This window comes from Cajanus cajan, chromosome 5 (assembly GCF_000230855.2).
Source record: "Cajanus cajan strain Asha chromosome 5, NIPB_CcT2T_4, whole genome shotgun sequence".
In the NCBI taxonomy this organism is placed as follows: domain Eukaryota; kingdom Viridiplantae; phylum Streptophyta; class Magnoliopsida; order Fabales; family Fabaceae; genus Cajanus; species Cajanus cajan.
This window is the reverse complement of record NC_138521.1, coordinates 12,746-31,099: the sequence shown is the minus strand read 5'-3', so window position 1 is coordinate 31,099 and position 18,354 is coordinate 12,746. Positions and strand designations below refer to the sequence as shown.

At 34.2% G+C, this 18,354-nt stretch overlaps 2 protein-coding genes across 2 annotated transcripts; one reads left to right on the top strand and one right to left on the bottom strand.

Moving 5' to 3' along the window:
* Positions 1–1,630: 1,630 nt before the first annotated feature.
* On the bottom strand, positions 1,631–4,884 carry LOC109808152 (putative pentatricopeptide repeat-containing protein At1g68930). The gene is made up of 2 exons (XM_020371022.2): positions 4,269–4,884; positions 1,631–4,070 (listed from the first exon to the last, which is right to left on the bottom strand). The coding sequence occupies exon 2, from the start codon at positions 3,951–3,953 to the stop codon at positions 1,710–1,712; it is 2,244 nt and encodes a 747-aa protein (XP_020226611.2). The 5' UTR covers positions 3,954–4,070; positions 4,269–4,884; the 3' UTR covers positions 1,631–1,709.
* A 216-nt stretch (positions 4,885–5,100) lies between these two features.
* Positions 5,101–7,410, top strand: LOC109794876 (histone acetyltransferase HAC1). Its single transcript, XM_083074657.1, has 3 exons — positions 5,101–5,410; positions 6,502–6,719; positions 6,810–7,410. Exons 1-3 carry the CDS (start codon positions 5,357–5,359, stop codon positions 6,922–6,924), a joined length of 387 nt encoding a protein of 128 aa, XP_082930783.1. The 5' UTR covers positions 5,101–5,356; the 3' UTR covers positions 6,925–7,410.
* The last annotated feature ends 10,944 nt before the right edge of the window (positions 7,411–18,354 follow it).

Genomic DNA, 18,354 nt, shown 5'->3' with positions numbered 1-18,354 from the left:
AAATTTGTTTCATTACTTATAAAGGTTTATAAATATATTCATTCAAAATTTTTGAAAATTAAAAATTTTCGTATTTGATTATACTAGTATATTTTTAGATATGTAAATATTTATTACAAAATTATTTTTTATTAAAATAAATTTATTAGATTTTTTTTACTTAAATTTTATTATAAATATAACATTAAATTATTTTAAGAAAATTGAAAATTTATTAAAATTATTAAAATGCATAATTAAAAAAATACTATATTATAATTAAGAAGAAAAAAAATTATTTCATTTCATTTAAATAAAATAAATAAATAAATAAATGTTAACAAAATATCATTAAAATATAAATATAAAATATGATTTAATAATATTGTTAAAATTGATAAGATTAAGAAATAATAAGATGTAAAAAAGAGAGAGAGAAATAAGAATATGAGATGGAGGAGGAGAGCGAGAGTGAGGGATGAGGAAAAAAAGAGGAGTGAGAGTGAGAGAGACAGAGTAAGAAAGATAAATAAGAGAGGGAGAGAATAAATTATCAATATTTAAAATATTTTTTAATTATTTTTTTATTATAGGTTTATAAGTTTACAATTTATGTGAGTGTATATCAACATATATGGTTATGTATGAATTGTTTCTTCAACAAAAAATGATTTGCTTTTTTTCTTATATTTTTTTAAATTTAAATTTTAATAATATTGAGTAAATTATATTTTAAAAATAAATTTGTTGGATTTTTAAAAATTAATTTTATTAATTTAATTAACATAAATAGGTTTTTAAATAGGTTAATAGACCAGATCTACAAAAAAGTGTATAATTGATAATAGATCAAATTTAGGCTTTAATTTTGTAAAACAAATTCAGCTTATATATTCAAAATTTGACCTGACTTAACTTATTTTTATCTTTATTAACAATAATGTTAATAATTAAAATAATAACAAATAAAAATTTGCATAACAACTAAATAATATGATACATATGAACATTATAAATAACTAATAATAAATTAAACACATTACTAGTTTTAAGTTTGAATATTCTCCCATAGTCTTTCATCATGATCATCACGTGTAGTATAGTATGTACATTGTATTTATCATTGTTCACATTAAACTTAAGCATGCGTGTGGAGAATGAAGGAGTTTCACAAATTTCAAGTGTTGAATCTTCATGGTCATTTGTACCATGCCTGTTTTTTCTTGTAGAACAATTGACCAATTCTTGTTAGTAGGAAAAATAATGTAAAACACTTGTTTTGCTTGGTTTTCCATGATGAATGGTTCATCTTTAGAAATTTCTTTTTATAGGTTAACCAAGGTAAAACCTAGCCCATTGATCTCGACTCTAGTCTTATTGTTAACCCATTTACACTTAAAAATTGACACTAAAATTTGTGTAATCAACCAATCATATATATCTTTCCAAATTGTCCAAACAGACAATTCAAAAATTAATATAATAATTATACATTAATTATGTAACCATGGTATTCAATATCATACAAGAAACTAAGGTTCACTAAATATCCATCAATTAATAATCCTAGTAGAACTATATAAATTATGTTAAATAAACCCACGTCATCTTATGTGTTTATTTAATTATGTACATTATAGGTGTACACATATAACATTATCAAATGAGCAATATATAATAACACTTATTTAAATATATACATTATGGGTTAAATATGACAACTGGACCTGTCACCAAAAGTCTCCACATGAACATATTCCATCTTTAAACAAGTGGAATCGGGCACTATCCCTTACAAGAATCTCCCTCTGGGTGATCTTAGATATATACTTAGTTGCATTGTGACAATCTCCACAAACTCTTAAATTTTTAACTACTCGTATGGGCAAACCAGGAGGAATAAATATCAACCCAAAAGCAATAGCAAGCTTTTCACTATGATGATTAAGCATATTTATTTTTTCCGAATCCTCAACATCATGCAGAACAGCATTCATATCAGGCACATATCCCTCTTGTATTATTTTATAGTTCAACTTTTCAAGCTCCAAATATATCTGATCTGAATATGGGTTTGACCGATCACCAGCAGAAAAAACGTGCACTAGGTTCTTATATTTGATCCAACTACATCCAGGTTCCTTTCTGAGACCCTTATCTCTCATCCCTTTTCTTAATTTGGCAACTTCTTCCCATTTTCCTTTAGCAGCATAGATGCTCGAGAGTAAGATGTAACTAGCAGTGTTATGTGGTTCTAATTTTAGAAGAGACTCAGCTGCCCACTTGCCAATTTCCATGTTTCTATAGAATCTACATGAACTTAATAAGGATGCCCAACCAATTGAATCAGGACTGAAAGGCATCTTATTAATAAAATTCCTCGCATCTTCTAACCTCCCAGCACGACTGAAGAGGTCAATCATACATGTGTAATGATCATGAATTGGTATAATCCTATGTTCCTTAATCATGGATTCAAATATCTGATTTCCTTTCTCTACCAGTCCTGCTCTACTGCAAGCTGAAAGAACTCCAATAAAAGTAACCTTGTCAGGTTTGAAACCATGGGCTAACATGCTTTCAAATAACCTTATTGTTTCATTAGCATTGCCAAATTGAGCATATCCAGAAACAAGTGCAGTCCAAGAAACTTCATCCACAAAGCTCATTCCACTAAAAAGTCTATGGGAGTCTTCAATGCTTCCACATTTACCATATAACGTAACTAGAGCATTTGAAACAGTAATGAAAGAAATTAGGCCAGAAACCAGAGCTTTACCATGAAACTGAGCACCCTCTTCTAGGCTAGCAAGGTTTGCACATGAACTAATTACACTCCCTAGGGTGAAATCATCCGGCCTAATCCCATATTTCTGCATATCGCAAAAGATTTTAACAGCTTCTTCACTATAACCATTCTGTCCATAACCCACTAACATCGCAGTCCAAGATACAACATTCTTGCTAGTCATCTTCCTAAAAACTGTTTCTGCTGATTTTATACTCTTACACTTGCAATACATGTCAACAAGTGCGCTGCCAACATAAATATTATCCTGATAATCTGTCCTAATTATATAAGCATGAACTTGCTTGCCTTCTTGCAAAGCCATCACACCACCACAAGCAGTTAACACACTTCCAAAAGTGTACTGATCCATCTCCAGATTTTCTAATCTCATATCTATGAATAAATCAATTGCTTCTCTGTCCAAACCATTCTGAGTAAATCCGGCAATCATCGCAGTCCAGGAAATAGAATCCTTTTCCCGCATATCATAAAACAATTGCCTTGAATCTTCAATTCTACCGCACCGCAAAAGCCCTGCGATCAATGTATTATACATAACCACATTTTTCTCGGGCATCTCATCAAAAGCCTGTCTTGCATAAAATATGAACCCCGTTTTAGAGTACATATCCACCAAAGGACTCCCAACAAAAACATACGACTGAAAACCAAATTTCACCACATGCCCATGTATCTGCCTACCCAAAGGAACGGAACCCTGATTGGATGCAAGTATAAGCATAGTCGACAACGCAATCCGATTCAAATTGAATGACCCATCATTCAGCATCAGATTATATGCCTTCACTGACTGAACAAGGAAACCACAACCAGCATAGCCTGAAATAAGGGAGTTCCACGAGACCACATCTCGGGTTGGCATTGCATCAAACACGCGTTCCATCTCAGGAAGATGACCCAGTTTGGAATAAGAGGAGAGAAGGGTGTTCCAGGAGTAGATATTCGGTTGAGGCATTTGGTCGAACACCCTTCGGGCATAAGTGATGCTACCCAACTTGGCATAAGCATTGACCAAGTTGTTTAGCAGAAAGGTTTCGGGGTTTCGAAAGGCCTTGATTATGCGGCAGTGGACCTTCTTTGTTTCGCAACAATGTTTGAGCAACGCACAGTAGTGATTAGACAGTGACATGGAATTGAATTGTTTCGAGACATGCAAATGCATTTAGGTTTGTGAGTCTTGGTCCCGAAACCAACTGAAGTTGAGCTGCTTTCTTTTCCTTTGGTAAGGTGAACCGGTTCACTGTACCGCAAATGAGTTGCTGTCGTACTGTGTATGTGACTGAAATATAATTTTCAATGTTTGAACAAAATAGGAACTCAAACCAGACCCAACATGAAGGATATGAAGATCAGATGAAGAGGAATAGAAGAATAAAAGATGAATAATAGGAACTCAAACAGATGAAGAATCATTGGACAAAAGAGGAGGAAGTAGGAAAAAAAAAAAGAAGGAAAAAAAAAACACTAAAAAAATTACCTGTTTTGAACCTCACTCCAAGGTTCGGAGGAGTGAGGGGCCGCTACAGTTCAGTAGCCGGAGTTGAACAAAGGTTCAAAGAACCCTAGGGCAGCAGCAATGTTCAGGGTTGGGAGCAACAACACTCCGCGGTTGGGGCAAGTGTTTTGGATTTTTCTTTAAAATGGGCTGGGCTTGGATCAAAAACTCTAAAATGGGTTTTTTTTAATAAAAAAGCACCATATTCACCATGACCTTTGTAAACCTTTACGGCGCAACGACCATTAGGGGCGCCATGGCGGATATGGCAGATGCCACCATAAAACGCCAAATAATGGATGGTGATACGGCTGGAGACCTTTATGCTATTCCGTTATAATGGGGTTATAACGGTTATTTGATACATTGCTGAATGGTTTATATTCTTCAAGGAGCTTTTAGAATAGTCTTCAGTATGGCCTTCTAAGCATTGCTATCAGTATCGTAGCATTCATGATTTGATACATACGATATGATTCGATTCAAAGAGCTGGAGATGCGAATTGTACTGGGAATTGTTTTTGTGCTTGAATTGGATGATGAATCATAGGGATCACAGATGAATCGGATGAATCACATAATTCTGGCACAAGCAGGTCAATCAGGTCATTGGTTTCCTGGTTGGACTAACCGTTCCAATCTGCTTTTCAAAGCTAGTTCATAAGACTTGAATTTATAAAATAATTTTTACTGCAGATTTGGACAAAATATGAAAACTGGCAGACAGTTGTAGATATTGTCTCAATATCATATTTTAGTATCTTGACATCATATCTTATGATCTTATTAATATTTGTTGTTCAGATCCCTTTTCATGATCTTTCTCGTTTGCTTTATCCTTGCTGACTGAACCTCCTCCTAACTTAAGAATCAATTTTGCTAGTCACACATTCTGTCTTGCCTTTTCTTAGGTGTTATGATGCAGAACTAAAGCGTGAAGAGAGAGAAAGACATCCCACTAATCAGAGGGAGAAACATACTCTTTAATTTGCCCTGAGTATGATGTATGCAATGCTTGTTATCAAAAGGGAGGTATTGATCATCCTCATAAGTTGACAAATCATCCATCCATGGTGGATCGTGATGCTCAGAACAAAGAAGCAAGGCAGCTTCGAGTATTGCAGGTGATATAAGATTTTAGTTTTTGCCCCTATGGACTCTCTTATGAGAATGAATCTTCTCATGTAAAATTTTAACATGACAGTCATGTTTAAATCTCGTGTGTATCCCTTTTTTGATATCACATTAAATAGGGAGAAAGTGACACAAGATTTGAATATGGCCTGCCTTGTTGTACATGAGAGGATCTGTTTCTTTGTCTTACATATTATCGAATGTGCTTATTTCTCAGTTGTTTATGTTGCATGCCAAATAAAACAGTCATATATTCACATGTAATGAAATTTGAGCATGGATAGGAGTTGCTTAGTTTATTAAATTGAGTATAATAACAATGAACATATAATAACTGTGCAAGTTAAATTTGAGTTTAAGTGTAAAAGAGAAGCCTTATCTCCTACTAGGTGAGGTTGGCTTCATGGATAGAACGATGTCATTGAGTATAAAATTAACATTATTCTTGGGTTTCATGTTTGATGATTTACAAAGGCATTGGCAAAAAAGGGATAATGAAATGACATGATAATTCTAATATATTGTACGTTTTAAAAGAATCGAATCCCATGATCTTTCCTTGTACGATGTGTTATTACATGGTAAATAATTGATTACTTTTGGTGTGTGGGGTCACAGTAATAGCTCCACTTGTAATTATTTATTTCTTTATAGTCTGTAAACATAAAAAGTGGGGAGGTATATGTGCATCTTTGTTAAATTGTAGCTTGTGGATTACTTCTATTACTACCCCCCTCCTTTTTTTTTCTTTTCTTTATACCAAGATTTAAAACTTTTTCGGCTATTGCTATATTATCTTTAGTTACAATTATAATAAATCTCTCCAGTGCTTCCACCCATCAATCTTTCCAGCATTTGTTTCCCTCCCTCGTAATATTTTGTAAAAGCATGGATATTGATTTGACTGTTTCTTGTCTTTTCCACATACGTTTTGGACGGACTGTGTAGTGTATCCAATTTTTTGTTGGCAATTGCTTTGTTACACAGTTACACCACCTTGCTTGGTGGTGTGATATTGCAGCTTTCTGCATACGTATATGATATAGGCTCTGATTCTGATATAAATATTCTGGAATTTCAGCTACGGAAAATGCTTGATCTCCTTGTTCATGCATCCCAATGTCGTTCTGCACATTGCCAATACCCTAATTGTCGCAAGGTGAAGGGGCTTTTCCGTCATGGGATGCACTGCAAAACACGAGCTTCTGGAGGTTGTGTTCTTTGCAAGAAAATGTGGTATTTGCTTCAACTTCATGCTCGTGCTTGCAAAGAATCTGAATGCCACGTACCACGTTGCAGGTTTGTGGACCAGCCATTCCCATTATTCTCGAGTTAACTCTTTTTATTGATTTTGCATGTATTAACACTGTTCATTTGATTTAAAACCAGAGATTTAAAAGAACATTTAAGAAGGTTGCAGCAACAGTCTGATTCACGGCGTAGAGCTGCTGTAATGGAAATGATGAGGCAGAGAGCTGCAGAAGTTGCTAACAATGCTGGATGAGCATTTTGTACTTGTAAATATGTGGCACTTTTAAGAAAGCTCTAGACAGGTATACATTAGTTTCACCAATGCTCCGACAGCAGTGATTGTTTTTGTGAATGGAATACATAGGGTACATGTAGCCTTGCAGGTTCGCTTGTTCATCTCAACAGGATTGTCCCAGAGAAGATCTGAGTTCAGCCATTTAGTGCTGCTGTCCTCTTCTGCAAAGGACTAACCAGGTCCGGCGGGATATTTGGTGGTGTCTGTTTTTGTGGGCGGATTTGGTAATTCTTTCATTTTGTCAAGTTACTTGTTTTATGTCAGGTGCCATCCTTCGGTGGCGGGTGTACTATAGTCCTAAATAGGTCTCAAATTTCTTGCAAATCTTTGTGGGGGAATGAGGGATGGCATCGACTCGATTTTAGTTAACATTTTTAAAGATTCACCGCATTTTGTAGAATCTTTTATTTAAAGATGAAAGTAAATAATTAGAATCTTCGCATAGTTCTGCTTCCACAATGGGATAGTATCTCCTGTCCCTTTCGTGTACTTTTTATATTAATATATTGCCATTCGATTTATTGCTATGAAAGCTATTCTTTAATTATACGTTATGTCGTGAAGAAAGGGGCATTCATGGTTCTGTTTGAATCAATCTGAAGTAGATTTTAGAATATAAATTATTGGTGTTCAAGGAGTAAAATTGTTAAATTGTAATATTTTTTTAGCTGTTTATTAAAATTATATAACAGTTCTGTGCTGACGACAATTTTCTTATTCTTTTTCTCTCTAAGGGACGTTCATTCTCAGGCAGCACATTTTTCTTATTATTTTTCTCTTTAAGGGACATTCGCTCTCACGAATCATATTCTTGAGTGTTACAAATTTTAAGAATAATGATTCTTAGGAATAATTAAAATTTGTTTCATTACTTATAAAGGTTTATAAATATATTCATTCAAAATTTTTGAAAATTAAAAATTTTCGTATTTGATTATACTAGTATATTTTTAGATATGTAAATATTTATTACAAAATTATTTTTTATTAAAATAAATTTATTAGATTTTTTTTACTTAAATTTTATTATAAATATAACATTAAATTATTTTAAGAAAATTGAAAATTTATTAAAATTATTAAAATGCATAATTAAAAAAATACTATATTATAATTAAGAAGAAAAAAAATTATTTCATTTCATTTAAATAAAATAAATGTTAACAAAATATCATTAAAATATAAATATAAAATATGATTTAATAATATTATTAAAATTGATAAGATTAAGAAATAACAAGATGTAAAATAGAGAGAGAGAAATAAGAATATGAGATGGAGGAGGAGAGCCAGAGTGAGGGATGAGAAAAAAAAGAGGAGTGAGAGTGAGAGAGACAAAGAGTAAGAAACATAAATAAGAGAGGGAGAGAATAAATTATCAATATTTAAAATATTTTTTATATAATTATTTTTTTATTATAGGTTTATAACTTGACAATCTATGTGTAAGTGTATATCAACATATATGGTTATTCATGAGTTGTTTCTTCAACAAAAAATGATTTACTTTTTTTCTTATATTTTTTTAAATTTAAGTTTTAATAATGTTGAGTAAATTATATTTTAAAAATAAATTTGTTAGATTTTTAAAAATTAATTTTATTAATTTAATTAACATAAATAGGTTTTTAAATTGGTTAATAGACCAGATCTACAAAAAAGTGTATAATTGATAATAGATCAAATTTAGGCTTTAATTTTGTAAAACAAACTCAGCTTATATATTTTAAATTTGACCTAACTTAACTTATTTTTATCTTTATTAACAATAATGTTAATAATTAAAATAATAACAAATAAAAATTTGCATAACAACTAATAATATTATACATATGAACATTATAAATAACTAATAATAAATTAAACACATTACTAGTTTTAAGTTTGAATATTCCTCCGTAGTCCTTCATCATGATCATCGCGTGTAGTATGTACATCGTATTTATTATTGTCCACATTAAACTTAAGCATGCATGTGGAGAATGAAGGAGTTTCACAAATTTCAAGTGTTGAATCTTCATGGTCATTTATACCATGCCTGTTTTTTCTTGTAGAATAATTGACCAATTCTTGTTAATAGGAAAAATAATGTAAAACACTTGTTTTGCTTTGTTTTTCATGATGAATGGTTCATCTTTAGAAATTTCTTTTTATAGGTTAACCAAGATAAAACCTAGCCCATTGGTCTCGACTCTAGTCTTATTGTCAACCCATTTACACTTAAAAATTAACACCAAAACTTGTGTAATCAACCAATCATATATATCTTTCCAAACAGACAATTCAAAAATTAATATAATAATTATACATTAATTATGTAACCATGGTATTCAATATCATACAAGAAACTAAGATTCACTAAATATCCATCAATTAATAATCCTAGTAGAACTATATAAATTATGTTAAATAAACTCACATCATGTTATGTGTTTATTTAATTATGTACAATATAGGTGTACACATATAACATTCTCAAATGAGCAATATATAATAACACTTATTTAAATATATACATTATGGGTTAAATATTACTAAAACATACTATAAAAGAGTAATATAAAACTCCATTATAGTACTAAAGAGGCTCCTAAATGAGTCCTTAAAACAACCCATTAATTTGCAACCAAAACATTCACATTAATCACAAAAATAACTAACAAAAAAATCCACATGCAACTAACCCACAATAATCTCAAACCAACACATTTTGTAGAACAACAAATTAGCACATTGCATAGACACAATACCGCATAGACACAATACCAACAAATTATGCATCCAAGCCATGTCAATAACATCTTAACAACACTTGACTTGCACAACAAAAATGATACATTCAACATCAACAACAAAAATCATTGTTACAGATATTGTGAATATATTACAGATATTGTGGATACATATATTATGGTTATTATCCTCACTATCAATTAGGGATATGATTAGATTAGTTTCCATAATATAAGAGATTAGTATCTCTATCATTTATTGTATTCACTCTATAAATAAGGTTGGTATGTGTACAGCAATACACACAATTCCTGAATCACAACATGGTATCTAGAGCTTAGGTTCTTTTCTTTTAGAATATATTTTTCTCTCTTCTTGCAAAGGCCCTCACTGCCACCTCCGGCCGCCGGCGGCCGCTGTGCCGGCGGCTGCTGCCTCCAGTTGTCGCACCACCGACCGTCATCTCCGGTTTCTACCTTCGACCACGGCCTCCGGTCGTCGTGTCGCCGGTTGTCGCGCCGCCGACCGCCACGGTCGCCACGCCGTCGATGACCGACGCCTCTGAACTAGCTTCTGGTCGCCGACTCTGGTCACTAATTCCGACTGTCACTTCCGGTCCTCGCCTCCGGTCACTGACTTCGACTGCCGCTTCCGATCGTCGACTACGACCGTCGCTTCCGGTCGCCGACTCCGATTGCTGCCTCCGATCGTCATCTCCGACGACCGCTTCCAGTTGCCACCTCCGTCTGTCGCTTCCGCTCGCCACTTCTGGTTGTTGCCTTCGACTGCCACTTCCGGTCGCTGACTCCGGTCACTAATTCCGACCGTCGCTTCTGGTTGCCGACTCTGGTCGCTAACTTCGACCACCGCTTTCGATAGCTGCCTCTGACCGCTACTTCCGGTTGCCAACTCCGACCATCGCTTCAGGTGGCCGCCGACTCCGATCGCCGCCTCCGACCACCGCTTCCGATCACCGACTCTGACCGCTGCTTTTGATAGCCGCCTCCGGTCGTCGCCTCTGACCATCGCTTTCGATAGCCGCCTCCGACAGCTGCCTCGGGCTGCCTCCGGTGACCAGTTAGCAGATGTGTTCACAAAATCGCTTAAAGGACCTCGGGTTGATTATATTTATAACAAGCTTGGTGCATATGATATATATGCTCCAGCTTGAGGGGGAGTGTTACATATATTGTGAATATATTACAAATATTGTAGATACATATATTATGGTTATTATCCTCACTATCAATTAGGGATATGATTAGATTAGTTTTCATAATATAAGAGATTAGTATCTCTATCATTTATTGTATTCACTCTATAAATAAGATTGGTGTGTGTACAACAATACACACAATTCCTAAATCACAACAATCATAAACACAAAAACTCAAAAAACAAAGCAACACTTATTTCTCAATCAAATAGTACCAACAATACCAACTTTTCTTCTAAACAATATCACAAAGCTTGAGTATCAAAATAGGAGAACAAACCTTAGAGAGGCAAAGGTTGAACAAAAAAGCAAGCCTAAATGGACCAAGCACGTTTTGAATGAGCCTGAACGTACCAAGCACTAGTTTAACGAACTTGAATAAAGGGACAACATAGATGAAAAAAATGCATCACATTACACTCATTTTGAACCCTAAAATGCATCATTTTGAATTTGAATAGTGCTGCAATTTTGGTTGCGTTGGTCGTCAAATGTGAAGGAGAAAGTTCACAAAGGTAATGTTGGTCACGGTGGTCGCCTTGCTCATGGTGGTCAACGGAATCATCAAGTGTAGGAATTGTTAGAATAATCGTTGAGTTCACCGAAGAGAGGTAAGAAGAGTAAACATGGAGAGCGCAAATGGGTTCGCACCCCCTACGTGACCGAATAACAAATATTATATGTTAGGTAAAGTAATACATGTCATAGATTGTTAACCTTCTATGATGGGTGAGTTAACACTTGTCCTAGAATGGTTGTTGGCAAAGCTAACCAAGATATTCTATGATAGATTTTTACTTAACTGTCATAGAAAGAAATATTATATGATGGATAAATGCTCATTTTTCATAGAATGCTTTCGCTAATTTACAAAGTGACTTGACCTTGTTGAATTACAATGTTTAATCCCTAAAAATTAGATCAGTTCTATCCAACAACTTCACTAATTGCTTAGATGTTGTCACTTAGACTAGGAAACACCACTGTCAAGAATAGAATAACTTGGGAGTTAGCCTATTATGACATTAATATGCATCAACTTAGCCTAAATGAAATTAATTCATCAACTACTCTCTAAATACTACGTACATTTTTAATAATTAGTTAAGGATTTTAGTCATCAACTTTATACCTTACTCAATTTAACACTTTTAAACCAATATGACTTGACGTTTCCATCATACAACATCAACTAAGAACTTAGAAAAGACATAACACATCACTTCAAGAACCAACTTTCTCAATAAGGTTTTTCAACATTTAGGCTCTTAGAGCACCAAAACATATATTCACACAATGGGATATATCATCTTTTAGAAACATCTCTTCTCTAGTCCTAAATTCACAACAACATAGCTATATAACATGGCTCAACAACATTGCTTAACTACATAGCCATACAACACATCTCAACATTATAGCTTAACATAGATATACAACATAACTCAAAATTGTATCTTAACAACATAACAATACAACAAAGCTCAACATCACAGCTTAACAACATACATTGTGCATCTCACAACACATTTCAACTCAACAACATGCATGATGCATATTCTCAATATAAGTTCACTTAAGATGCATCATGCATAGTTCAACATAACACAACATTCACAACACTTATAAATATTATTCAATTCAACACATATTGATGGAGGCCCATGGACCAAGGGTCAAATCACTAGGGCAATGGTTAGTAGACTGGAGGAGGAATAGACTAATATAGAGGAAATAAATCCCATAGTACTATTTAGTTGGGATGTGCATTGATGTCCATATTGTAACAGCCCAGCAACCCGCATGTGGATATTGTCCGCTTTGGCCCACGGCCTCACGGTTTTGCTTCTGGCGATGACACGCATGCCACCCCAAAAGGCCTCCACACAAGGAAGGTATCCACACCCATATATATGGCATGCTTCGTTCTCCTTCCTAACCGATGTGGGACTTCACAATCCACCCCCCCTCAAGGGAGTCCAGCGCCCTCGCTGGCACACCGGCCCGGGTCCCGGCTCTGATACCAATGTAACAGCCCAAGCAACCCGCATGAGGATATTGTCCGCTTTGGCCCACGGCCTCACGGTTTTGTTCTCGGGAATGGCCAACACCACCCCAAAACGCGTCCTCAAGAGTAAGGTATCCACACCCATATATATGGCATGCTTCGTTCACCTTACTAGCCGATGTGGGACTTCACAATCCACCCCCCCTCGGGGAGCCCAGCGCCCTCGCTGGCACACCTGCCCGGGTCCCGGCTCTGATACCAAATGTAACAGCCCGCACAACCCGCATGTGGATATTGTCCGCTTTGGCCCACGGCCTCACGGTTTTGCTTCTGGCGATGACACGCATGCCACCCCAAAAGGCCTCCACACAAGGAAGGTATCCACACCCATATATATGGCATGCTTCGTTCACCTTACTAGCCGATGTGGGACTTCACAATCCACCCCCCCTCGGGGAGCCCAGCGCCCTCGCTGGCACACCTGCCCGGGTCCCGGCTCTGATACCAAATGTAACAGCCCAGCAACCCGCATGTGGATATTGTCCACTTTGGCCCACGGCCTCACGGTTTTGCTTCTGGCGATGACACGCATGCCACCCCAAAAGGCCTCCACACAAGGAAGGTATCCACACCCATATATATGGCATGCTTCGTTCTCCTTCCTAACCGATGTGGGACTTCACAATCCACCCCCCCTCAAGGGAGTCCAGCGCCCTCGCTGGCACACCGGCCCGGGTCCCGGCTCTGATACCAATGTAACAGCCCAGCAACCCGCATGTGGATATTGTCCGCTTTGGCCCACGGCCTCACGGTTTTGCTTCTGGCGATGACACGCATGCCACCCCAAAAGGCCTCCACACAAGGAAGGTATCCACACCCATATATATGGCATGCTTCGTTCTCCTTCCTAACCGATGTGGGACTTCACAATCCACCCCCCCTCAAGGGAGTCCAGCGCCCTCGCTGGCACACCGGCCCGGGTCCCGGCTCTGATACCAATGTAACAGCCCAGCAACCCGCATGTGGATATTGTCCGCTTTGGCCCACGGCCTCACGGTTTTGCTTCTGGCGATGACACGCATGCCACCCCAAAAGGCCTCCACACAAGGAAGGTATCCACACCCATATATATGGCATGCTTCGTTCTCCTTCCTAACCGATGTGGGACTTCACACATATAGATTAGGGTTTGGGCCAAGTAGCATAGGTAATTTTGGGCCATGTATTTTTGGCCGCCTTAGGGTTAGGTTTAGACATATGCATGTGCAACTTTATTTTCATGTAATTTAGGTTACATTTGGAAAGCATTTGAGCCATGTGACCGTCCAAGTGGAGTGGCGCACGTGGTATGTTCCAAATGCCTCTCAAATGCAATCTAAATCACATCTAAATGAAGCAAGCACATGGAGGCACATGGGTGAGGGTTGACCGGACCCAAATTTGAATTTTGAATTCAAATTTGGGTGCCTAAGGTTAATCTAAACCATAACATGGTTTATCTTAACCTTAGGTTAGGCTAACTTCCTCCATTCTCTTCCTAGGCCTATATATTCATCTTGGTCGTGTACTAATCTTCACTTTGAGCATTTTATGAGAGTTTGCATTTAGAAATTCTCTCTCTAGCTGAAGTTCTTGTGAGGAGTTTCTCCAAATTCACCTTGAGATTTCCTCTTTGTAGCCTTAGGTCCTTGGATATTCTAGCCGAGAAGCTAAGTCCAACCTTAGGCAACTTTTCTTCTCTTGTTTTTGGATCGTCCTTGAAGAACTCTCAAGAATTTCAAGAGAAGGTTGAAGGAGCAAGACCAGAGTTCATTTGAAGCTACTTGGACTCCATCACATATCATCTCAACTTACTTCATATAAATATTCTACAACATAATCTTTTATTATAAACAACACAATACAACCACTTCCTAATTATTTAACTAAAACACTTGGTACATAAAAATATTCAACTTAAACAACTTGGCATATTTCATTTTCAAATTCTACAAGAATACAATAGAGGTGTTGATTAGCTAAGCCAAACTTGTCTAGCTAAGCCAATTTAAGAGAAATAAACAAGAGGCCAAAATTAGTTAAGCCACAGTCGTTTGGCTAAGCCAAGTTAAACACAAAAGGCAAAATTTGTTAGCTAAACTTGTTTGGCTAAGCCAATTTAAAAAAAAAATCATAATAGAGGCCAAAATTAGTTAAATTACACTCATCTGGCTAAGCCAATTGAAGAGAATCACACCAAAGATCGAAATTGACTAAGCCAAACTTGTTTAACTATGCTAATTTAACAACAAACATGACAAAGGCTAAAATTAGCTAAGGCACTCTCGTCTGGCTAAATCAATTTTAGCTAGAAAACTTCTCAACTAGAAAGTTCTAAAATATTAAACCCTTATCTTTCACTCAAAAACAACAATCTAAATCATCATAACCATATTAACTCAACATGCAATCATTAATTTAACATCTTTTCAACTTATAACTTAGGCTCACCAAAATAAATAACATGCAACAACATGATTTAAGTTCATTCATTCTTTTTTTTTTCATCAAGAAAACCCCAACAACAAAGCACTTAGGGTTCAACACATCAAATTTCATCATAAAATAAATCAATTAAATATTTCCGACGAAAACTCATAAATTTCCGACAGAATTTGGTATTTCCTACGGATTTAAATCCGTCGGAAAAAGTGTTGTCGGAAAAAAAAAAATTCGTTGGAAATACCAATTTTTGTAAGTATCTGTCAGAAATTTCAGACGGAATTTCCGTCGAAAATGTCCTCCAGAAATTTCCGACAGAAATTTATGGGGGACATTTCCGACGGAAATTTCGTCAGAAATTTGTGGGGGACATTTTCGACGAAATTTTCGTCGAGAATCTTCCCCAGAAATTTTTGACAAAATTTCCGTCGAAAATTTGTGGGGCACATTTTCGACGGAAATTCCGTCGAAATTTTTTTTGGAACATTTCCGACGGAATTTCCGTCGAAAATTAATATTTTAAATTTTAAATAAATTTCTTAATATAACTAACTGACATTATTTTTACCTGTTTAACATACATTAAGAAGTATTATCAAACCAAGAACATAAATTTAATCTAAAAATAGTAATTAATCTTCAAACATAATTAATCTCATCTAGTTCAAAAATCAAATTAATCTAAAAAGATAATATATTAATAATTTTACAAGTGGGAAAACAATTTTGTTGTTATATAATACTAAGACATATAGTGTTATCATTGGTGAAGATGGTTATTGTTTCAATGATTAGCATTGTGCCGAGAATCAGAAAAACACAATAATGAAGAATGACCTTCAAATTCAATTTCATTACTAAGGGTTTGTTTTTACTATTAATTACAATAGCATTAATTACTGTATCATTAATTACTATAAGGAAAACTAATTAGGATATCTTCTCTCATAACATAAAAGCTCTAGTAATACACATATCATAATAAAATACACAAAACTTTAAAATGTGAAAAAAAAATTTATTTATAAACCTTCCAAACTTCTTAGTTGTTAGAGACCGACCTTCTAGTGTTCTACAAAAATGAGACACAAGAAAGGGCTAAAGTAATGTTAAAAATAAATAGAGGGAGAGCATTGTATAAATCAAAAGGCATGGGTATACCTTTTCTGCAAACCTTTTTAACACAAGAATAGTAATCAAATTACACAAGAAAAGACTTAAACGAGTTTGTTTCTTTGACTACTTCACTTACTTTTGCTGAAAACGAGGGCGTTTGTATTGGGACAAAAAATTACACACAAACTTTTTTCTTTTTTACTAAAAATTCCATTTTGAAAATTTAAATTTTCATTCCAGATATAATCTTTTACCGCGTGGGTTAACTAGTTTAGATTTTTTCTACTTTCATTAGTAGTAATTTATAGTTTGAGTTTTGGTTAGACTTGTGAGCTGCATTTACTTAAAAAAATTTATTCGATTTAAACAAGATTGATTGTTTCTCGTGAAAGATCTATGCGGTGTCAAGATATGGAGATTCACTTGAAGAATTTTCTTTTCCTATTAATTCATGCTCATTAATACATAATAACTTGATAATCCAATGTCTGATCATATTCTAAAGCGGCATAATTATATGTTAAACATACTATACTATATATTAATATTGATACAAGTAAATTAAAGGTTAAAACCCTATTTTAGTCCCTTATATATTTTTTTTTGTTTCAATTTAGTCCCTCATTAACTTTTTGTCTCAATTTGGTCCCAAACTAATTAATTGGTTTCAATTTAGTCCTAAATTAATTAATTGGTTTCAATGTGGGACTTTCCGTCCAAATTGCTTTAACGGTGTTAACTTTTGGCCACGTGGACGCTACGTAGATGCATACGTGGCATCCACGTGGATGAGAATTTTTTTGAAAACACCTGGACCCAGAACGGCCCGTTCTGAAACCGGAACGGGCCGTTCTGGGTGCACTTTTGGTGTGTTAATTTTGCATCCGGAACGGCCCGTTCTAGGTGCAAAATTAACACACCCAAAATGCACCAGAACGGCCCGTTCCAGTTTCAGAACGGGCCGTTCCAGTTTTATTTTATTTTTTTATATATAAAATATTAATAATTTTATAAAATGTATATTATTAATTATATTTTAATTATGTTATTATATCCAATAAAATAAATATATTAATATTTTTTTATATATTTTATTTTATTATGTTTATCTTATTAATTTTTATCATTTTATTCCTTTAATCTTAAATAAGTTACAAAAAATTATAAAGTGATATTCCTTTTATCTTATTAATTATTATATTTTTTAATAAAATTAATTAAAAATATTGGTTTAATTGTATTTTTTATCCCTCAAGTATTACAATTGTGCAGTTTTGTGATCTCCAAGATTTTAATTGCATAATTTTAAGAATTGCAATTGCGCGATTTTAGTCTTTCAATTTTTAATTGAACAATTTTAGTCCCTCAAATATCATAATAGTATGATTTTTGTTTCTCCCATTAAAAATTAATAATTTTAATATATATATATATATATATATAATGTTTTAAAATTAAATAATTATTTATCTATTCAAATTAACGTATATTATAATTTTCGATATTATATCAATAATATTATTAATATATTTATAGATAAACTAATAATTTGATAAATATAACTTGTTATATATTAATATACTTTTACAAAAATATAAGTATATTAATTAGAAATATATATCTGATCTTATATATTTATATTTTTGTAAAAGTATATTAATATATATTAAGTTATATTTATCAAATTATTAGTTTATTTATAAAAAGGGTAAAAATATTATTGATATTAATTTATCAGTAATATTAAAATATTAATAATATATAAATTTTATTTATTTAGTAATAGTAAATATATATCATTTGATACATTAAAAAAAATAATATACGTTAATTT

Excerpts from the sequence above, each read along its gene's own strand:
- LOC109808152 (XM_020371022.2), bottom strand. The coding sequence starts at position 3,953 with ATGCATTTGCATGTCTCGAAACAATTCAATTCCATGTCACTGTCTAAT.
- LOC109794876 (XM_083074657.1), top strand. The coding sequence starts at position 5,357 with ATGGTGGATCGTGATGCTCAGAACAAAGAAGCAAGGCAGCTTCGAGTA. Across the intron at positions 5,411-6,501 it reads GGCAGCTTCGAGTATTGCAG|CTACGGAAAATGCTTGATCT; the intron begins GTGATATAAGAT and ends CTGGAATTTCAG. Across the intron at positions 6,720-6,809 it reads TGCCACGTACCACGTTGCAG|AGATTTAAAAGAACATTTAA; the intron begins GTTTGTGGACCA and ends ATTTAAAACCAG.